Source organism: Argiope bruennichi, chromosome 8 (assembly GCF_947563725.1).
Source record: "Argiope bruennichi chromosome 8, qqArgBrue1.1, whole genome shotgun sequence".
NCBI classification, from domain to species: Eukaryota; Metazoa; Arthropoda; class Arachnida; order Araneae; family Araneidae; genus Argiope; species Argiope bruennichi.
This window is the reverse complement of record NC_079158.1, coordinates 64,377,524-64,401,836: the sequence shown is the minus strand read 5'-3', so window position 1 is coordinate 64,401,836 and position 24,313 is coordinate 64,377,524. Positions and strand designations below refer to the sequence as shown.

General features: G+C 30.2%; 1 protein-coding gene across 2 annotated transcripts in view; it reads left to right on the top strand.

Moving 5' to 3' along the window:
• The first annotated feature begins 15,141 nt into the window (after window positions 1-15,141).
• Window positions 15,142-24,313, top strand: part of LOC129980576 (insulin-like growth factor 2 mRNA-binding protein 1) — a 158,263-nt gene continuing 149,091 nt past the window's right edge. Inside the window, exon 1 of one of the 2 annotated variants that reach the window (XM_056090946.1) lies at window positions 15,142-15,437. In XM_056090946.1, coding sequence (XP_055946921.1) covers window positions 15,251-15,437 — 187 coding nt within the window. In that variant the 5' untranslated portion in view covers window positions 15,142-15,250. The remainder of the gene's footprint in view (window positions 15,438-24,313) is intronic. The other variant, XM_056090945.1, reaches the window with a different exon arrangement.

Below are 24,313 nucleotides of genomic sequence, written 5' to 3'. Positions count from 1 at the left end.
CAAAATTAACCAAATCTATAAATTCCTTAATAGAATAATAATACAATATTTAATTTACAGGGAAAGCTACATTTGAATTCATTCTTTAACAATTTATAGAAATAGCTTATTTCAAATTGTGTGTTTTGGAGTCGCTTTCTAGCTTAAATGTATCCCACTTTGCATCTTTATCCAAGGCCGAACTATTAGATAGTTTCCTAGTGGCAACATAACTTTCTGGGGAAGATACAAGAAAGAAAAAAAAAATTGACGGTATTTTCAAGATAAATGAATTTTTTTTGTTTTCATTTCAGATGCGACGTATTACACTCAAAATTTATCAAATCAAATTCCTTTTAATGGAGCTATTTAGCTTATGACTATATTTTATGAAACAGTTCTTGGATATAAGATGCATTTTAAAAGCCAATTAGATTAAGATAATTTTTTAAAGCCAAACAGAAAGAATTTTGTAATATCTTAATTGATTCAGCAAGTTTTGGATCAAATGTTTTTTTTTTTCTCTACTAACAATGCACAATAGAATTATGTTAGATTATGTTGTTATGTATCTGCCTAGCACATAGCACTGGAATGGAGGTTATAGGCGCTCCGCGCCCGGGTCCTCCCTACTAATTTCTCTATCGGCTGGCACGTTACGACAGTGACTTTTAAGTCTAGTGCCATCTATGAAATAAAGAATTAACTGAATTCTGTTTCATTATCCAATATAGGCTTAATTTTGAGATCGTTATTTATGACTTCATCTCGCATAAAAATAAATATTTTTTATTTGCAACGATCACCTACTTTCGTAGACTTAGAATTTGCTAAAATTTTTGCCTTTCAAGTCGCATAGCATTCTGATAAGAGGTGAAACATATATCAAAATGATAAATTATTCCTTGAGTAGAATCTTAAGACTGATCGGTGGCTTATTGTAACCAGCTGCCCATTTTCATTGTACCCCGCTCGAACGTGGCCACGGCTCGACCTAGGGTGTGGAACGTTCTTCTCCCCGGGATGTTGCTGGAACCAATGGCGTATAACTGCTAAACTATGCACTAGAATATGTATCTTACGATTGGTACAATATTTAATGATTAAAATCTCCCTGAATGCCTTAATCGATTATGAGAGCTCTGTGTTCAGTAACTTTAAAGTAATTTAGAAGCATATCTTAAGTTAAAAACAGTTTTATTTTATAGGAATGTAATAAATCTTATGATTCTAAAAGAAAAATTTGGTCTTAGCTAAATTTGGTTATATAAAATACTATTCGCATTGGCAACCAACTTGTTCACCTAGAATATTGACTTTTCTGTTTGTTAAATTATTAACCTAGAATATATTTATTTAAAATCTCACTTTGTAATTGATAAGATGGAATAATATGAATTTAATGGAATCAATCTGCTACAAATTGCTGCATTACGAATTCAAATATATATGCATAAAATAGAAGCGGAAGTGCAAATGTTATTTCGGATTTGATAAATACAAAAGAAAGTAATTCTTATTTTAATTTTAATATTGGTAAGAGCACGCGATTGAAAGGCTTGATGTAACAATAAAATTTAATGCCGGCGTCCTGGCATAGGGGTAGCGCGTCTTCCCCGTGATCTGGGCGTCCCGGGTTCGAGTCCCGGTTTGGGCATGGTTGTTCTTCTGTTGTTCTATCTGTGAGATGTGTGAATGTGCCCTCCTGTGAAAAGGGGTTGTGCAAGCGAATGAGTGATGCGTGAGTAGCAAAGTCGTCCTCTTGGCCCTAGTTGGCGCTGCTATAAAAAATAAGAGACGTCCTCCTCAGGCTTAAATCGCTGTCTTCGTAACAGCGGGCTTGTCAGTGGCAAGTGCCATAAGAAACAAACAAACAATAAAATTTAATTTGAATTTCATTACGATAATGATATTATTGTTACAGAATATGTATTAAATTAAACTTTTAAAAAAATTATTAAAGAAAATGTTTATGCGAATGGAATTGGCATCATTAAAAGAGTAATTCTTAAGATCGTAAAATAACAGTTTTTGTGAGAATTGTTTTTGGATGATATAGATGAAAAACATCAAAATTTTGCTTAATGTTTAATTAATATATTTAAAGGACTTCTATATCTTGATAATAATCTTTTTTGAAAAGAACATGCCAAATTTCATCAAGATAGGGTAAAAACTGTAGATTTATATTAAAGACAAACAAATTTTCATCTTTATGTGTATATATATATATATATATATATATAGAAAGAGATTGATTCAATTATGCCAGGATATCGTCATTGTAAAAGGGCAAGACAAGCAAAAAATTATTGTCCCCTTGTGATGATAAATTAGCAGTTTCAGTGACACCAGTTAATTATATTAATTATAATAATTCAGCTAATTCATTAAATTAAAAAATTACAATTTACAATATTATAAATCCATTATACTCTTGAATGTTATTGACGAAAATAGTATGAAAACGCTAAAGATTTAAACATAATTAATCATTTAAATTTTGAAGAAATTATGTGCAGTTATCAATAGTAATATGATATAATTAGCTGTCTTCAACTATTAATTGCATTTAATTTTACTTATATCTCTTATGTATATCATGGTATTCGTAATTCCATAAGGAATAACATTTAATTGATAAAGATATTAAAGATGTGCTATTTTGATAGCCTTACATTTGTTCTGAATGAACGTGTATGAACTTTTCAAATAGAATCATTGTCCATACCATAGAGCAAATGAAAACTTAAGTATACTTGTAATTTGAACATTGTTTTTAGAGGTATTGTAACTTCACTTTCTGATTGTTCATGTAAATTTCTGAAATACTAGACATAATGTATGCTTAGGAGGAGAGACACTATTAAATATTTGATGAAATAATAAAAAATTGTTTGAATCTTACTACGATAGTGAAATGTATCGGTGAAAATTATGTAAAATGATGCTTTTTAAAATTTTGAAAATTAAAAATGTTAATTAAGATGGTTAAATGGATTTTTTTTTTAAATTTTTAAAGAATGTAAAAATTATTTCTGTACAATAACACACCGAAGTTACACCTGAAACACACCAAAATCTTGTTTAATTTTTAATTAATTAAAATTTCATGTAAAAAATCACAGAAGAGTACATTCCTACCTTTCAAAGTATATTCAAATTTTGTGGCTCTAGGTTTTTTTTGACCTAGTCTGTAGAGACTGCACACTCACATTATTAGTAATAATGATACAGTAGAAAGAAATAAGACAAAATTCATCTATAAATACCATTCCATTATGAGTTTTCTATTTTCGCTTCAAAAATTATAAAATGGTTGAAACTTGTATCCAAAATTCTTTCAGGCGTTATTCAGTTATTGAAAAAAAAAGGTGAACAGACATATTTATTATTTTTTACTTAATTAAAAATGTAAATTTCAGTAAAGGAGATGCAAACCCAAGAAAAACGATAGATGCAGAATATATTGGCTAAATTTGGTAAGCATAGGTCCCATGATCTGACTAATTATTATCAAATGGGACGTCTACATTCTTCTTGTTAACCATTGAAAATCTAAACCAATTTCATTTCCTCTTTACTTACGCTTTTTCTTAAGACAAGGGATTAGAATAAGGGCCATATCAGTATGAAGGTTTTTAGAAAAGCTAACAATAAAAACAAGTACTTCACAAAGCTGAATCAAGTCCTCTATAGAGTGACCCACGGGAAGACATCTCTCGTTGGTCGCGTCTGTAGGCAATGCAAGTCTTAAAGGCAACTTTCTTTCACAATCTGTTAACTTCCTAAGTTTTTTTATTGATCTTAATTATTTGTGAAAGCAGTCTTATATAACACATTCTGATAATCTGACGAAATATTTAATAATGGTGCCCTTTCATAAAAGTTGATTTTGAAGTTGGTTTTCCCATATTAAAACAAATCAAGGATTCAAATTTAAAATAATTTTAAGCTAAATAAAACACACACACGAATTTTCAAGGATAATCTAAATTCTATTTAATTATAGAATCGGACATTTTAAAAAAATTTAAAATATATATTTTAAGTTTTCAAACAACACGATAAAAAAACTTATCAAATAGTAAGAACATCGGAATAATGTTTAAGTAATTTCTCCAAAACGATTAGAATTTTAATCAGTTCGAGTGCATGATCCATGTAAATTAATGAAAATACAATATAAATATAATAAATCAATATCGCAGTAGAATATATCAAAATTTCTGGAAATGCTGATTTTGTAGGGACCCATGTAGTTCCATATTTGATAGTCCAGTCCTCGTATTTCCGAAAGTGATTCTGATGTTTCTTATGCTCATTTTTATTTCTTTTCTAATCCGTTTATTCAAAATTGATAAAATATATGAGAAATTGTATAACGTAAGTTGCTGTATCTTGAGTAGAAACCTGTAAATTGTAGTCAAAAGGTACCTTTCGATCTTCTTTTGAAGCTACACCAGTGGGCTTTGTATTTACAGATTCCCTTATCCTTTGTATAGAAACCGGTTTAAGAAATCCCCTTTTACACAGATAAAGAAATCCCCTTTGAAAGAAATACCCTGAGGAGATCGATCGCTTCGCCAGAGAGGAGCCAGTTGATTTGACATGCATGCATCAGCTAGCTGCATGGTAAAGAAATCAGTTACAGCATGTTGTTTTGACCATGATATTACCACTGTTTCTGAAAATGTGAGAATATTTGTCAATTTATTTCTCAATACATTTTTTTAACGTCACGATGTTTAAAGACGAGTATTATCTATAAATCCTATGATATTATGCACGTATACGACATGTATGATTATATATAGGGATTGCAATACCGGTATACCGGGATACCGAATACCGGTATTTTGAGCCATTTGTACAATTTTGTAATACCGGTATTCACAAGTTTAAATACCGGTTTTTCGGTATTTACTAGAAATTTTTAAAATTGTCTCCACTATATGTTCAGGTATCGCGAACATAGCAAAATAGTATACGTTTTTGTTTTTATGTCACCCTAACGGGCGAAATTAATTAGCTAATTAATGGCTTAATTAATTGTTTAAATCTAAATGAGCGAAACATGGATTATCCCTGAAAGAAAATATCGTATCCATAACGACTGATGGAGCAACAATTATGAAAAAAGTTGGAAAGTTGATTGGTGCAAATTAGCAGTTGTGCTATGCACATGGAATTCAATTAGGAGTAAAAGATGCATTATACCAAAAAAATAAAGAACAAAGAATCCAAATACTGTGGATATAGAAACTTCGGATTCCAACTTTGAAAAGAGTAAAAGTGAGAGTGATATTGAAAATGAAGATAATGAAAATGTAATTGTTGAAGAAGATATTGCTAATGAGGGTGAAATATTAACCTATCAAGAATTGTTTCCTATAATTTATAAAGTTCGGAAAATTGTTAAGATATTTAAACGTTCCCCTATAAAAAGGATATATTACTAAAATATATACTAACTGAAAATAAAACATATGTTAATATTAGATTCTAAAACACGTTGGAACAGTTTAGTCCTAATGATGGAACGATTTTTAAAACTGAGAAATCCAATCCAAAAAGCAATAATCGACTTAAACCTGTAAATTAATTTTTTAGATAGTGAATTCGACTTAATATCCAGAACTATATCAGCTCTACTTCCAATAAAACTGACTATTGAGGCATTGTGTCGGAGACATTCTAATTTATTAACAGCTAATGCGACAATAAATTTCATGTTGCAGTCACTGAAAGAACAGCACACAACACTATCTCAAGAATTATATATTACATTGAAAAATCTCACAGAAGAAAGGCATACCTAAATAAAAAATGTCTTATGGTATTTACATAATTCTAATAATTTTAAAAATGAAAAGGAAAAAGAAAAGAAAATAACCAATTCAAATCTGATTAAGTTTAGAGTAAATTTTCTTACAATTTTTTTACCCACAAACCTATCCACATTCTGAAGAATTCGGTTCCATTATCGAAGATTATGATGTCACTACTGTCGATAGTGAAAAGGAATTGTCTCTTGAACAAAAATTAAAATTAGCGATAAATAAAAAAATTTCAACGAGCCAAAATACAATACAGAAATCAGCTATATCCAAAACCATCCGACGAGAAATCGATTTATTTGAAGATGAGGGATTTAGAGGTAAATACTTGGAAAAAGTATATTGCGCTTTGCTAACAGTACCACCAACTAGCGCAGATGCCGAAAGAACGTTTTCGACAGCTGGTCATTTTTACACAAAATTACTTTTCAGGCTTAATGACAGTACAATGGATGCATTATGTTTTTTAAGATCACATTTCAAAAATTTGTAATAGTATCACAGACTGAATAGTGATATTTACACTTTTTTTGTGATTTAAATAAATAAGGTGTTTCTTTACTTTTTTGTGATTATATACTGTTATAATTTATAAATTACAAATTATTTTTTGTGATATTTACACTCTCTAACAAAACTGGCAAATAAAACAAAGAAACACCTGTGTTTTCTTTCTTTTTCTAAAATTTCTAATACCGGTATTAAAACCGGTATCCCGGTATTAATACTTAAAAAATACCGAATACCGGTATTGAACTTTTGGTCCGGTATTGCAATCCCTAATTATATATGAATGATGAATCAAAAGAAATGGTTTCTTCGAAACTTTCTCGCATGCTCTTTATTAAAAGTTTTATCCATTGCATTAAACTCTGAGTTTAGGCAAGGCCATAAATGCTACAAGGGTTTAGAATTATATATATATGTGTGTGTGTGTGTGTGTGTGTGTGTGTAATGATATTTTAAGCTCTTAATTTCAATTTAATTAATTTCTAAGATTTTAATTTGGCTCAAAGTAACTTCGTTCTAAAATATTCCCTTATTTCGTGATACAATTCCACTTTCTCTACTTAATTAATTCAAGAGAAGCTTTATAAAATTGCTTAGTCAGCTAAACGCCGATACTTTCACACGCTCGGCGTGAAGGGGTAAAAATGTCCAGTCAGCACATTCTTTCTTAAAAGATCCCTGTGTTTCCCTTACATGTGATTGACAGCGGTCAGAAATCCCTATCAGAATCGTATTAATATATTAGCACTGTGGAGAAATATTTTCCCTATCAAAATCTAAGGTTATATAAGGTGAGGGGTAATTTATTTCGGGCCTTCTTCCCCATTTCCGCTTATTTCATTTATTTTATTTCATGTGGTTTTGAGTTATCAAATTTAGATGCCTTCAAAAATATAGACCGAAAGACGTTCAACTGGGTGTCAAATTTGCTCCCAAATGAGTCAGATTTATAGTTTAGATATAAAAATGCTTACCAACTTTTATACATCTGGCTCTTTTCGTTTAACAGTTGTTGCCCTACTTATATTCGGACAGCTGGACAGTCAGACTTCCTTTGAATAGATTTCGTTCACAGAGGTGGCATTAATAGAGAGAAAAGGGGGAGTAGGAAATTGGCCCCTGTCGGTAACCGCTTGCCCCTACCCCCTCCGTCGACAAGAGATTGAGAGTTTCCTCGGGATAAATTTTCACCACTTCAGGAAGATTGTGAAGAGCTGGGCATTAACAAATATGATAATTTAAAAATCATTTTAAAATTAATATACTGTGAAAAATTGGAAAAAGATTTCAGTGGTTTGACTGCATGTGGCAATATAATCGACAAGGTGACAACAGAATAAGATGTCGCATTTTGCCGACTATTTTTGATTTGCTGCATAAGAACTCAATGCAGTGGATGTCGACAACGTTAAATCGTCAGATTTTAAGCAGAAAGGGTCAGTATCTAAATAAAAAAAGGTAAATAATACTTAACTTTCTTTAATTATACAAAATGATTTAGTTTGAAGCTAACTGTGGAAGAAACTGTGTACTTTACAGAAACTGTGTTTCCACCTTGTACTATTTGTCTCCCCCACCCTTTCAGCAAACTTCTGATGCCGCCTTTGTTCGTTCATACTTTGATAGAAATCCAAAAATTTGTCGTAAAGTCATTTTGCTAAATTTCATCTGTCTAGTTCTAAGCGTTTTTGAGTTATCGTGCTCATAAACAGACATAATTCCAGAAGCTTTCTCGGGTTCGGTTCATAGAGGCCTGAAAGGTAGAAATTCGCCAAAATCTGGAGGTCAAAATTTTTGATAATGGCAATAATTTCTCTTTGTATGTTGCATTTGCGTGTTTCCCTAGTGAATCTGGGTTCTCCCTAGTATTGTCAATTAAAACGCGTTTTTCCTAGTTAATACGCATTTTGACGGATTTCTTGTTCTCACTGTAACATATATAGGTGTGTGTGTGTGTGTGTGTGTGTGTGTGTGTGTGTGTGTGTGTGTGTGTGTGTGTGTGTGTGTGTGTGTGTGTGTGTGTGTGTGTGTGTGTGTTTGTGTGTGTGTGTGTGTTTGTGCCTAGTAAACATATATTATTGAAGCGGTTTCGTGGCCGAAGAGAGAGGACACTTTGAATTTTTAAATTTCGCTTTTATTCCATCCCGGGAGGCATAATCTATGTACATGAAGCGCGGACAAAACTGGCGTTCATTCACAAGCGATACAAGAGCAGAAGACCGAAATGTTTATCCCCAATAATTATATACAATAAGATTCTGATAGGGATTTCTGTACACGTGTCGATTTAGGAATCTAGGTATTTTTCAAAAAGAATTCGCTTAGCTTGGCAATTTTTTTATTCATTCACTCGGAGTGTGGGAACGTCGATTTCAACAGTTAGTTTTTTTATCTTAATAGGTGTCTTTCCTGAAAAAAAAACGCAATTTTACACACAAGAGAAAGAAGGAAAAAAAACTTTTTTTAGAACAAACTATGAGAATAAGTATATTCAACTTCCGCATGGACGTGTGGGCAGTGCAGTATAATGGTTAGAACAACATGAATGACGCGTATGCTGTCGCTCCTCAGTTCGAGTAGCGCTTTTTGCTTTATTTTTTCTCTTATGTATTTATTTAAATATTTTTGGTTTTTAAGTTTATCTATAAAAGAGTCTTTCCTTAAAAAAAACGCGATTTTACACACACACACACAAAAAAAAACACCTTTTTTTTTTCTATAATTAACTATTAGAGCCTTTCTGTCATGCTGATAATGTCATATCGGTACCGATTTTCCCATGGTAAAACTGAGTTTAAGTTCAAAAGTATATGATAGATAAACTGTAAAATGAGTACTGAAATGCAGTAGATTGTCTAGAATAGCATGTTAAACTAATTGTATTCATGATTTTTTTTTTATTTAAATGAACTGTTCATATGCAGATAAGATTAAATTATTCACATGTAATCAATATGTGATTCGTATCTAAATATTTTCTCAAAAAAAAAAAAAAATGTCGAGCGGAGCTTAGTTTACTCTTTAAAATCAATGAATTTCATTTGTTTGGTGAAGTTATCTGTATTTAAATTTCTAGCAAATGGAAATTTTTCCAGAATAGGAAAAATATGTGCTGTTTCAGTTATCGTAGTTTGAAACTTTTCCATGGAGCAGGAAAAGATAAAAACTATTTTAACTTTGTTTCAATTCCAAGAACTTGGTATGCGACCAAAGCGAATGCTATTTAGGATTTAATGGAAATTATTACTTTCTGCTAGAAAAATAGAATGAACCGAAAAAGAAATTTTAAAAAGAGCATCTCTTCCACTCCGATAAGGTCTTTTATTTTTCACAGAGCATTCTTTCTCACAGTAAAAAATTTTAATGAGAAAAGAGGAGACTTTGAACTTTTCATTTCCTTTTTTCAATCTTACATTTTTATCTTCTATTGTTTTTTTGTTTTTTTCTTTTTTGCTCTCTTCTTTTCTTCTTTCTTCTTTTTCATCTCCCTGTAATGATAACAATAAAAGATGGTAACTATGACTTGATCGCCATGTAGGGTAAATCACTATAACTACAGTTCTCAAATATGATTCAAATAATAAATGAATGTGCAAAATTGGAGAGCGTTTTCTGATCTTTTAAATATATTTTTAATTAATTAAAAAACTGTTTTTTCCAGTCTTCAATTTATAAGTTAATAGAGCAAAATTATTAACTGATATTTCCTGTCTTGTATATGAAAAATATTGAAATCATTAAAAATTAGATCTCGAGATTTCGATAATCCTAAATGCTTTAGATCTCTTTAAATCCAAAAAATATATAATTTTGGAATTATGCTTGCGTCTGAAGTTAATCACTCAAATATATCTTAAATTAAATGGAAGAAATTTGGTATATGGTCATTACACTAAATTTGTAGATCTCTGTCAAATTCTTAATGAAATCCATCTATAACAGCGAGAGTCATCTACCAATAACTTTTTCCCATACTCCTTAATAAACTTGCCATGCCAGAGAACATCTTACATGGCATTGGTGTACAATAGTTATGAAATATTAACTTTTGGCATGAATGAAGCATTTTTACTGAATCTATCGCGTCATCCTTAGCGAGTTATTTATCAATTGTTGTTGTTGCCTGTCCAGTAGTGCAATAGGATTAGACCTGTCCAAAAGTTTCTAAAACGGCTTTGGCCACATCAATAACCTCAGTAGAGTAGAGGAGTTGATGCGGTGAATCGAGATGGATCTTGAAGAGCTTCCTCAAAATGTCTGGGAAATCAAAGATACGGTCGGGGGAGAGTTCAGTATCAATGCAGTGAGGACAACTTCTGCAGCTTCGATGACCATCGAGAGATATTTTCATTTCCCTGAAGTGTTTAGTCCTCAATCTAGCAATGGTTGTGGATATGGTACGATCACAATTTAGGGCAGGGATGGAGTGCTTTTGAAAAGAAGCAGGAAGTAGTCTGCGGCTGGCTATTGATTAGCATCAGTCACGTTGTAAGAAAGTTGAGAGTTTTCTCGGGCCTCCTTGGCCAGGATATCAGCCTTCTCATTTTCCTCGATATCGACGTGTGCCGGAATCCACTGGAGAATGCAGGTTCTTTGGGAATTAGTTATTTCGTTTAAGACTTTATCAATTGATCTCTGGCATACGTTAATAGTATCTAAAAATCGAATTCGTGTTTGAGATACATTTTTTTCAACCGATTGAAACAAAAATTTGACACAAAACTGCACTTGTAATCACAAAAACCCGTGCCAAATTTCATATATTTAAGTTATTGTGTTTTTGAATTATTGCGTTTACTTATTTCTGAAAGTACAGACCGACAGACAATTCAACCCATAGTTGGATTTGGCTCAAAATTTGGCAGGTGTCTACACTATATATGTAAAATCTGTGTACCGAAATTTATCTATCTAGTTTAGTTATCGTGTTCTTCCTCCAGAAATCTAAATGTATATAAAATTAGTGAAATTTGGCTACTTTTTTCATCAGAATTCTAGCTGCGTAGAAAACTTTCGTCCAAATTTCACAACCAGATGACCATTAATTGATTTGCACAGTGCCGTAGCAAGCAATATTAACGTACTAGGACTGTTCTTCATGAATGCTTTGAAGATGATACGTCTGTGCTTTTATGTCACTTTTTATAAGTTAATATGAAAAGAGAGAGAGAGAGAAAGAGGAAAGACAGATGCATAATGCACTGGAGCCCATTTTCTTTTGCTAAACCCCTTATGTCGATGGTGGAGGTTGAAAATAATCATATCATGACCCGTGTCCTAATTATCCACTACGCCACTAATCTGTGTATTCGAGTCTATTTGAACATGATTAAGTGAGCGTGAACGTAATGATAAATCCTTAGGTAAATAAAATTTGGTATAGTTCGTCAACGGATTCTGAGACGACCACATTTTGACGAATCCATCTCATTAAGGGGTGAGACGCGGAACAATGAGTGCATTTCCGGTATTCCCTTTGACCTTGGATTTCGCCTATTAGATACCAGCAAATGTAAACATCTCCTCCTTTCATCTTTCCTTTCACCCCTATTTTGAAGAATTAAACCCATCCTAACGCATGCACAAAAACGCGAAAGGTTTTACAATCCGATCCAACTAGATGCAGTTTTATAACAAAAACCGTAGATCCTTATCAAATTTTGACTTCAGTTGAAAAGAAAGTGTTCACAATGTATACAGGGCTTTCCTCATTAAGTTACAATGCACGAAACAAACTATACATTTGTCACTACTTCCGATTCATAGATTCGGACATTATACACCATTTTGCACATACAACCGCAAAAATAGGGGTGAGATGAAGGAGGACTAAACGGGACGAAAGTCAAGGTCAAGGTGGACTATTCCAAAGACCGCCCGTATGGTGCGTTTGGGGGGAGGGTTCTGTTGACTCCCTCATTTCTTTTTTGTCAAGGGAATTCTTCACATTTTTCTCCTGTGCAAAAATTATTCTTTTATTTCTTCCGAATAGTTGAAAAGGAAGAGAGGAGGAGTGCAAATACAAGGAAAAAGAGGTGACTCATTTTTGCAAGGTTTCAGATTCACCTCATGTTTGTGCTAGCATTTCCGATTCATTTAAAGCTATGGAAATGTTAAAAGGTGTAAAATGTTGTTCTTTTTAATCTTATCGATAATTTTTGCCGGAAAAATGAGTTACTTTTATACAATACGTATTATGTATATGAAAAAAGAAAGAAAGAAAGTGGAAGTTCTTTTGAAACCAATGGAAATGGTCTCCCTAAAACTTTCTCGTATACTCTCTAATAAAGGTGTTATCCCAGACAACACCTTGCATGGCACTGGCATATAATAACTATCAAATGCTAACTTTTGGCGTGAATTTAACATTTATACTGAATACATCATATTATCCTTGGCGATTTCTTTTTATTATTATTATTACTTTTTGCCATGCGGTTAGTAATATTCAAAAATCAAATTGTGCTTTAGACAAATTTTTCCTTACTGATTGAAACAAAAATTTTACACCGAGCTGCTCATATAGCCACAAAATCTCATACTAAATTTCATATGCTTAAGTCATTGTATTTTTGAATGATCGTGTTTACATGTCTGTTAGTATAGACAGACAGAAGATGAACCCTTTGTTGGATTTGGCTCAAAATTTGAAAGATGTCTACACTATAGATGTTAAATCCATGTACCAAATTATATCTATCTGACTCTCATTGTTTTGTAGTTAGCATGTTGGTTTTTATTCAACCGGACAGATGTACTTTCTTTGAACGGATTTGGCTCAAAATTTAATAGAAATCTGCAAATGTTATCTGAAGACCATATACCAAATTCCATCCATCTAGCTCAAAGCGTTTTTGAGTTATCTTTGTCACAGACAGAAGGACGGATATTTTCCAGAAATTTGTTTTTCAAACTCAGAATGGTCAAAGACGTGGAGATTCGTCAAAATCTCGAGTTTGAATTTTTTTTTTTTTTTTTTTGCGATTTCTATATTTTGTATATGAGAAAATAAAAACGGAGACAAAATAATTTTTTTTATCGATTTTTCAAAATCTCAATTTAGAAAAGAATATAAAAACTTTTGAAATAACTCCAATTTTCCAATGTACAAGGCAAAACTGCTTAAAACTAAAGGCTTTTTTAATAAAAATGTATGAATGTTCAGAAATTTTTGACTACGATTGAACTGTAATGGAAATTCTTCAGGTATTTATTTTTGTTAGTAGCCGTTAATATTGATAGTAACACTGATATGAACGATTAAAGATCAAAACAGATTGCGGTAAAAATTGAAAAACATTCAACCAACAAACAAAAGCTGAAATCATATGTTTCATTAACAAAATTAGTGTCTTTGGACATAAGTTTGACTTGCTTCTCAAAACGTGATGAAGTTGAGGAATTGAATAACATGAATTAATTTGCAATTTTTTTTCATAAATAAGTTATTTATTTTTGTGAATTTATGTGAAAGGACTGCCAATCCTGATCAATATTACCTTGTAATAATGTCCATGTTATACTAATTAGGTATCAGCAATATATACATTTTCACAAACACTATAAATGTATTTGCATCTTTTAAAATGCAGTCAGAAGCTCTAAACCTGGATTTATATGTTTTGGAATACAATTAAAAGCTCTATATTGAATCTTTTCCTTGACTGTGAAAGCTATGTAGCATTCTTTTATTCTTTAAAAAATATTCTATTTTTGATTAAATGTAAATTTCATAATCTGTTTGGTTCGTGAGAGATTTTTGCTCGTCTTGATTTACTCAGTAAATTTAAAATATTTATTTGAATCTTACAGAACAAATGCTGATGAATACAGAAATTAGACATTTTAGCAAGGTAATGTTTATAAGTGATAACCTGTAAATTGCGACATCATGGTAAAAAGATAATTCTAAATGCGCTATGGCCGCTGCACCCATTATTACCGGGAAAGGATACATTTTGATTAATTCCGTTGGTGAAAAACATTTTGAATTTTACAAATCTGTAATCGAAATTGAAAGTATTAAAATTTAAGCCTTTTTCGAAATTTAACAGTAATCTAAGCCTAAAATTTAAATGGTACTTGATTTTAATTTGAAAATGTTCGAAAGCATGGTCTTTGTTAATCAGATAAAAGCATAAAATTAGCTTTGAAAAGTTTCCAAAAGGAAAGAAAAAAAATCCCCCCTGCCCTCCCCCCTCAATAAAAAATGTGGGTAAACTAAGCAGTTCCCTTCAGTATTTATGTAAAAATCTAACCCTGCTTCCCATTCAAAAAAAAAAAAAAAAGAATTAAAAAATTGCAGAAACCCTGTATCAGAAAGCAGGACAGAACTTTTTCCAATGGCTTTCACCATCCCATCCAAAATACGGCGCTCCCTATTGGTTGAAATATACACAATAGCTTGCTTTCCCATTGGCAGAATGATTGCATTATTCCAAAATATTTCCAAAAATCCATAGACTTTCGTCACTGGACCATTTTATTTTCTCGAACTTAGACAGAATAGGGATGAATGCTTTTTAGCTTCATCATTTAATTCCTGGAATAAGCCTACTCTTGTAGGAAACCAAATTTTTCTTCAGGTAAATAAATAAATGGAATATAAATATTCCCAGTGGACGAAAATTCCAGAGGCGAAAGAAGGGGGAATTTCTTGCAAAACGTTCTAGTCTCTTCGGTTTCTGAATGTTAGGACCGGATAAAAGGGTGTCACGTGATATAGATTAATGAGCACGTGGAAACTCGGTATCTTGAGGCGTCAGGTCACGGTATTTTGGTTGTGGGGACCCAGGCAGTGAGTTAGTGTAAACAAAAAGGGAATTTCGGTATCAGTCGTTGGGTTTCAAATTCTACGCCGCCATAGTTCTTTTTCTAAATGTTGTATTGCAGAGCGTAGTAGATAGAAGTTATAAAACAATATGTCGAGCAACAACAAATTATATGTTGGTAATTTGTCGCCATCTGTGGAAGAGAATGTGCTGAGTGAATTGATAAATGAAAGATCCGGTTGCTTTCCTGCGTCGATTCTTGTCAAAGGTGCTGGTTATGCTTTCGTAGAATGTCCGGATCCGGAAATGGCTGAAAAAATCAAAACGTCTCTTAATGGTAAGTGTCCGATGAAAGAAAGGAATATTTTTTTCTCCTTTGGATGAAGTCGAAAGTTAGATAAGGCGGTGGTTGTATTCAAAGATACATTATTACCATCTGAATGCATTAAATTTCATTTCGTAAAAAAGGAGGGGAGGAGTATAAAGTGCTTTTTTTTCAGGCTTTTTTTTTCTTTCCCCTTTAGAATTATCAATAAACATTCAGAGACAAGTGATGGAAGAAGTTCTTACTGCTCGAGTTATTTTTTGAGAATGAAATCCATTTACAGCTTGTTTTATACAGATGATAGATAGCAGATGAAAAAGTTAGTATGAATAGTTGGAATAATAGAAAAAGTGAGAAATTTTAAAAGCGCAATTTAAACATTTTAATCAATGTTAATGATTAACAATAATTAGATGGATTTCTTGAACTGTAATTAAATATACGTTTTTTTCTTTTTCTTCATCCATCCATTTTCAGCTATAATTAAACTCTTTTTTTTTTTTTTGAAATTTGCCGTATGAGATCGGCTTGTAAAATTTTCATTTATCTTGGACAGTTAAAAGATTAAAGTGAATTTTTTTTAAAGCAAATTATAATATCTCTTTTTATTTTAGAATTGCTAATATCAAACGACTGTACGATGGGTCAACTGATAAGAAAATTAATCAAAAAGCGAGTTGCACAATTTTTAACAAAATTAGTACCTGACCTTTCATCATCTTTGCCTTCCAAAACAGTTTCATAGATTTACATCATACATAAAAAAATATTAACATGAAATTTATTTCAGATTGCTTAAATGAATGAGAAAGCTGTTGCATAGAGTAATATACTATTTCGCAGTAAACTAACGCAATTTAAACATTGTAATCAATGTGAATGGTTAACTATGGTTAGATGGATTTCTTTAAATATAATTAAATATATATATATTTTTTTCATTCATTCATTTATTTTCAGCTATAATTAATGTTTATTTTTTTAAATTTTACCCTGCATATATTAAATGGGTTTGTAAAATTTTCTTTTATCTTGGGCACTTAAAAGATTAAAGTGAATTTTATTAGAAAATCATAATATCTCTTTAATTTTTTAACTGCTAATATCAAATTATTACGCGATAGGTCAACTGATAATCGAGTTACACATTTTTTAACAAAATAAGTCACCTGGCCTTCCTTCAACTTTGCTTTCAAAAACAGTTTCATAGATTTGCTTCCTATGTAGCAAAATATTAACATAAATTTTATTTCAGATTGATTAAATGAATAAGAAAGCTGCTAGATAAATAGAAAGATAAAGTATTAACTAATAGAAAAAAAACAAAGAAAAAAAAAACATTGTCAGCTGTTTACAATGTAGCCGAAAGTAAATAGAATTATAATTTTTGTATCATTATTAATAAGTCAATTTAGATTTATTTCCTATGTAGCAAAATATTAACATAAATTTTATTTCAGATTGGTTAAATAAATTAGAAAGATGTTGCATAGAATAATAAATTATGAACCAATAAAAACAGCAACAACATTGTCAGTTGTTTGCAAAGTAGCGGAAAGAAAATAGAATTATAATTTTTTTATTATTATCAATAGGTCATCCAAACAATATTATTTACACATGCAAAAATAAATAACAAGATTTCATTACTTATTAATAACAAAACTCTACAATTTTCATTCTGCAGAAAACTTTTATTGTCATAGAAACCCCTCTTGCTTTTGGTTCAAAATTGTTTATATGAAGATCACTATGGCAACAAATAATGATTTCGTATCGTTTAAAGCGTAATTGTGTCATGTTTTCTTAATTTTTAATAAAAATTATTTCTGTGACTCTACTTCAGTTAAACATTTTGAATCCAATCTCAAAATTGAAAAATAAATAAAAAAAATGAAGAATTAACTATTAACTGAAATAGTTATTTAGAGAATTTTAAAGTATTTTTTTTTTTTAGTTAGTTCAATTTTTAAACTGCTTAACAAATATTGAGGGATCTGAAAGATTTTGACTATGATATTTTTTCAACACCATTATTATTGTTATTCACTTTGGAGCCCCAGTGAGGAAATTTCGAAACTCTCATTTATGATATGTTGTTTATTTATTGGATCAAGCATTCGGTTTTGGTACATATATGAACAAAAATATGAATAAAATACGTAACATTATGAATCATATTTTTTAAAAATTGTATATGAAAAAAATATGGAATAGGCTTTTTATAACGTTAGTCATAATGTATGCTCATTGTATAATGTATTGTATTGATTTTAAAAACTGAATTGGCCATCACATCACTTTTGTTGACTTGCATCATAAAAATCCCGATCTTAAAATTCGGAATATTTTGTAACTTGAATAAATACTACTAAACTTTATTACCAAAAGCTATAAAGCAATAAAATCTACAAATTACAGTAAACGTTTGAAAATTTTATCGCATCCCCAGCTTTCAAGAAAAGCTGCTGACAGCTATGCATCATGGGATATCAAGTGAGTCTATTTTGTACAGCCAGATGACGTCAATACAGTCGTATTTATTATTACCCAACTCAGTTAATTCTAAGCGAACCAGCTGTCCTTTTATAATTCTTTACCCCCTCAGTAAATGTATCCCTCTGACAGAAGTCGAAGATCTGCAGCCTTCTTTCGAGAGCTGGTAAACAAAATGTTTTAAAATTAAAAAAAAAAATGTATACATTTTTTTTTTCCAAAAAAATGTGAAAATTATTGAATATAGTTTTTAAGATTGTTTATTATGATTATTATTATTATAAACGGAAATTCGTCTGTTTCTTAACTTATTTTCACATTTCAATAAACAGAAAAAAAAAAAAAAAGAATAAAAGAAATCGTTTGATGACGTTACAGTCAGTTAATGAGATCAATTGCGCATATCTTATAACATCTTACTGAATGTCATTTTAAGCTTTTTCGGTGCGAAATGCAATTGTATTATTTATTTATAAAATGAAATTAATGGTACCTAGCGAAAATATTAAGAGGTTAATTTCTTTTTTGTGAATGGCAAAGATAGTTTTGCATGCAAAACAAAAGCTAGACATATTTCCTTAGGCATAGGCTTGATTCTATAGTCCTTCTAATATAAAAATTGTTTTTCCTCATAAAGAAAGAATGAAAAAAAAAAATTGACAACATAGAATTCAATAATTCTTATATGAAAAAAGACAACCTGTGAATGAAAGAGAAGATGAAATTATTCATCCAAAGTTAACATAATTTATGTATTATAATAGCACTTTAATAGAAAGACTATTATTTTATTGATTTATGAAGATACATATTTTTTACAATATATATATACATATATTTTCAAGAGGTATGCAATAATTTTTATATGTGGGAAAAAAAAGGAAGTAATACTGATATCCATACTATTTTGATCCGTTTCGGATAAGAATTCTTTCTATTAAGTTTTATAGCATTTATTATTATTTTATATTTAATTACGATGCATAATTCTGAAATGTTTTGAGTGTAAAATAATTTCAATACTCTCTTTGTAACCTACACTTATGTTTTTATTATTAAAATTAACTTTATTATACTTTTTTATTTCCCCATTTTACAGAAATAACACAATTATTTCCCTACAGTACAATACAAGTGTTTTGGATTTGCGATTTCAAAGGCATTTTGTATAACCCAAATTGGAGTTAAGGGAAGTTATATTTAACTTATTAAATAAATAATTGAGGAAAAAGGGGAAAAGAATCACTTGCCATTGATTATTGTCTAGTAATTTTGCACCTACACCCATAATTTGAATAATAAAGTTTTCTTAAATAAAGTAAGTAATCATATGAAAACACTTCGGTTTCTGTGGAAATTAATAGTAAAAAAAATTATATTTATCTCAGAATGTGAAAATGTCAATGATTAAAATATTTCTTTTACAATTATCTGTTCACATACAAAGTTCTGCATTTCTACCTGCAAAATTTGTAGTGATATGTTTATTTTTAAATTTAGATAAAAAACATTTATTTCGAAAATGCAAATTTATTCAGTACAGTAAAACCATCATATGTAAATGTTTGACTATCAGTACATGATCCAATCACCATGACTTCAAAGAAATATGATAATCACGCAAAATGTAATATATTTTCATTGATCAACAGCTGCAACATCGACTAGAAGGAAAGAAAAACTGAACATTAAAATTTCCCTGAAAAGTACTGGAATGCCGAGCAAAAAAGTAAAATTCATTGCTGGCATTTGATGTTCCTTTTTTTTTTAAAGACATATTCAATGATTTATGCTGTTATGTAATTGTAATGCCGTCTTTGTTAGAAGAATATAAATGTTTTCGTTTTCCGAATTCTCTGGTTACAAAAAAACTTAACGATTACAAATTACAGGATCCTTAACGGGAGGATGAGACGTTATAGACGTGATGCAAAAGTTGATATTTTAGCTTAAGTTAGTTACCCTTATGCTAGTTTAAAAACAGTCAATCTGAAACTCAATATTCCAAACTAGCAATGTAGAAAATATTTCAAAGTAAGAACTGACATCCATACAATATAAAATTACAGGATGATCGTCTAGAATCTTACAATTGGGCCACACTTTAGGTAAAATTAAGTTTTTCTTTTCGGTGAAATGTAATTTGGACATACGAATGTTGCTTTAATATCGAGATGGAAACATTAATTTTCAAAATTGTCACTTTTGGAGTGATAAAAAATGTATTCTTTCATACAAGCAATTCATCATCAATGGCAATTTTCAACAAATGTATTATGTATTTCTATTTTTAGAAATTCATTGGTTGGTTCCATTTTGAAGAACAATACGCTGAATGGTGACCTATTTATTCAGTTCTTTTGATTGGTATTATGTTTGAACTAAGGGATGAATTGACAGTGTCAGATCTTTGCCGACAAATTCAAAAGACCAGTCCTTATGCTGCATATAATGAATCACATATGCGCAAGTACTGCGAAAGCATTTAAACCAATATATTATCCAAACATTTTTTTTAATTTAATGAAAATTAATAAATGAGATCTTATTTTCTGATTCTATCTTATAAATAATAAATAATCTTCCGTGATGTATATATTATCTCTGAAAATTACTACGAAAGTGTTCCTCAGATATCGATCAGAGGTATGGAAAAATAATCAAAATCGATAAATTTGCCTTTTAATATCACAGCACAATTTATAGATCTAAGCATGAAACTTAATGTCCTTATGCATGAATATAAGAAAAACATTTTACTCATTGACTCTTTTTTTTCTATGGGGGCCGTGCACAAATTTCTTACGAATCACGATGAATGGACGATAATAATATGACACACATAGTTGCATATAGAGGGCTTTTTTTCTATTGAATAAATTTGCATTTCTAAAATAAATGCATCCATTTAAATTTATAGTTATCTCCTCTAAATTTAAAAATGATAATATCGCTGCAAATTTTGGAGATAACAAATGTAAAACTTTGGCAATGGTAAGTGTAAGAGAAACTTTTTAATAATTGATAGGTTTGAAGTATAGAGGGTGTATAAAAATTTAATTTTTTAAACTTTTTGCTATTAATTTCCGCAGAAGCCTAGCATTTTCATATCATTGCATATCTTATTTAATGAAACTTTTAATTGGAAGTACATCTCAAGGTACAATATTTAAGAAAATTAAAGCCTGTTTCACTTTTTTGAGACATCCTGTATTTGCCTTTTAAACAATAAAGTTTCTTACCAGATTATCATCATGCATACTATTGCTAACGAAATACGAAATGTTTTAGAATTATTCCCCCAAAGCAAATATAAAAACGGATTTTGAATATTAGCACAAAACTTTCTACCTATTAGAACACATCGCTATTATTGAAATAAATATTTAAAAGGTAGCTATTATTCAAGAAAATGTAATCAATTACTCTGCTTTACAGCAGTAAAATCCTATTAAATTGATGAAAAAAAGAAAAATAATGCGAAAATCAAAATATCGAATGCTGCTGATGCATATGTTATGTCTTCAAAATATAATTTTTGTTGATATGCGTTGATATCACTTTGTGATTATCTAATACATTACAACATTTGAAAAATAGTTTGGCAATTTTAAATATCGAACACCGAATGCTATCAAATATAAACAGTAATGTAAGTAAATACAGTGCCGGCCTTATGGGGGGTGCGGGGGATCTATACACAGGGACACCAAAATGATCAAGATCTAAAATAATATTCTGAATTATAATAGCGGAATGGAAAGACGAGAAGAAGAAATTTAACTTTAAAAATCGACGGGGCTGGAAATATATGGATATATTATTGTCTAATGCAAGTATGCAACATATTACAAACCTAAGGCAATAATTTTCCGCAATTTATCTCACCTATTAATTAAGATTGCATACAGTGTTAGAAAATTTATACTATAAAATATTTAATTTTGTTAGATTTTTCCATGTTTATGGCAAGAACATATCTTTCTGGGTGCCAAAAAAGAAAATTAGCAGAAAAAAAAAAAGAAGGGAAAAAAAAAAAAACATTAAACTTTAAGAATTCACAAAAAGATATGTTTTCTTGTCAACGAAGTTTTTCTGGAATTGAAATTTCTTCGACTTCAGAAGTTACGATACAACTGGGGAAAAAAGATCCGCGCAAACTACACTATCTTGTAAATGTAATGCAGAAACGCAGAATTCGTTGAAGAACCATATAATTATACGAATATGATCGAATCAGAAAAATAACGATGAAAATGATGGTAACATTTTTCATCAAGTGAATGTAAGTGATCCATATTTATGGCCAAGTATTTTTATAATGAATAAATTTAGAATGAATGCTGTGTTAAAACCGGACCTGTATAACATAAAGGATGTTTTACGAAGAATCCTGATCATTTTTCAAAACATATTATTTTTTAAAAAAATACCAAATGGTAAAACCCAGATTCGCAGCTAGTTAATGTATTCAAAAACGCAAGACTCGGTATTTTGTTTTTATTGTACACTATTTTCGAAAAGATGTGGAAATGAACAATCTACACGATTTATTAGGGATTATAATAACTAGAGATAGCTGTCAAATGTAATATAAGATCATGAGCGTTCTATTGGCCACTTTAATTCGTTTATTATTTGGAAAGAATTACTAAAACGACTAAATTTATGTTCGACTATTGAAAAAACAAATCAAGTTACTATAAATAAATAAATGGGACGACTTAGCTATTTCAAAGAATGTGATTAATTCTAATTTGAGCATTAATAATTTTTCACTTAGAGGAACCTAAGAAATAATAGGAACCCCTAATAATGTAAATTTTTTAAGTTTAATCGAACTATTAAGTAAATACTTCTTTGTACTTATAGATCATATAAACAGAATAAAAAATTCAAAAAATAGAACTGTTCATTATTTAACACATAGATCACAAGAACAAATAGGAAATGAAATCTTTAATAAAATTAAAGACGGTATAAAGGCATCCACGTACTGTAGTATCTAAATGTACTTCTGATATTTCCCATAAGAAACAAATTTCATCCATTAATAGGTATACGAAATTTGAAGAAAAAGATTAACTATAAATGAGTCATTTACAGGGTTTATAGAAATGACTGATGTGATTGGAGAAGGACTTAAAAATTTTATTGAAAAGATTAAGTAAGCTTGATTTAGATATTATGGATTGTAGTGGACAAGCATACCACAACCGTAGCAAAATGAAAGGAAAATATAACGTGTACAATCTAGAATAATTGCTCTGAACACTAATGCAATTTATATGCCTTCCCAATTACATTTTTTTAATTTATTAATTTGTGATGCCATTTCCAGTAATGTATATTGTAATTTTTTTTGGGGGGGGATATTTCAATGCTTATATTTTTTATTTTCTGCAGCTACAAAAAGCAGGGAAATTCTGCAAAAATATTACTCTTAAACCATTATGTGACACTCGTTGGAAAGTCAAAACAATTTCAAAAAACAGTGTATATACAGTTTGAACAAATTTGTAATGTCCTAAAAGAATTTATTGGTGCAAATACCGCTCCCGTAGCTAAAAGCCTAGGGATTCAATACCAGAAGTGCTATTTATTTTATGTTTAATAGTATGGTTTGAAATATTGTCCAAATTTATCAGTATCAATGAGTTATTTCGATCAAAAGCAATTGTTTTTGATTGATTAAATTTTAGTCAATAAAATTAAAGCTGAAATCCAAAATTTAATGTATTTTTAGACGAAGCGAAAGTGATACTGTGTAATTTGAATATTTCAGAAGTTAAGTTAAAGTTAGAAAACCTAATAGAGGAATTTCGATGTTATTTTTAACAATATAATTTATAACTTTATTGAACAAATAGAAGATAGATTTAAGAGTATTTCAAATTAATTCATATTTTTTCTAAATTAATTATTTTAGTCATTAGAAAGAGGGCTGACCATTCTTTCAGCAAATTAAAAATTAATAAGGAATTGTCTTCGGTCATGCATTGTGTATAGAAGGCTTAAATGCACTTGCTATATTAAGCATAAAAAAGAAAATTTAAAAAAATTGTAATCTAAAAAAATTATTTTTTTCCGAAATAATTAACAGCAAAAATAAACTTGCAATATATGCTCATATTTGTACTCTTATTTTACAAAAGAATTTAGGGCCCCAAATAGTATCTTGCACTCAGACCCCTTTATAGAGAAGGCCGGCCCTGAGTAAATAAGTAATGTAAACAATCAAAAATAAAAAGAGAAGCACCAATAAGAGTTTAAAACATATTAAAAAAATTATTAATGAAATATAAAAACTTTCCTCTGCTCACTTCTTTTCAGTTTCCGTCATCAAATATTTTTCTCAGCATAAAACAGAGCACAGAATTTCGTTCAGACGA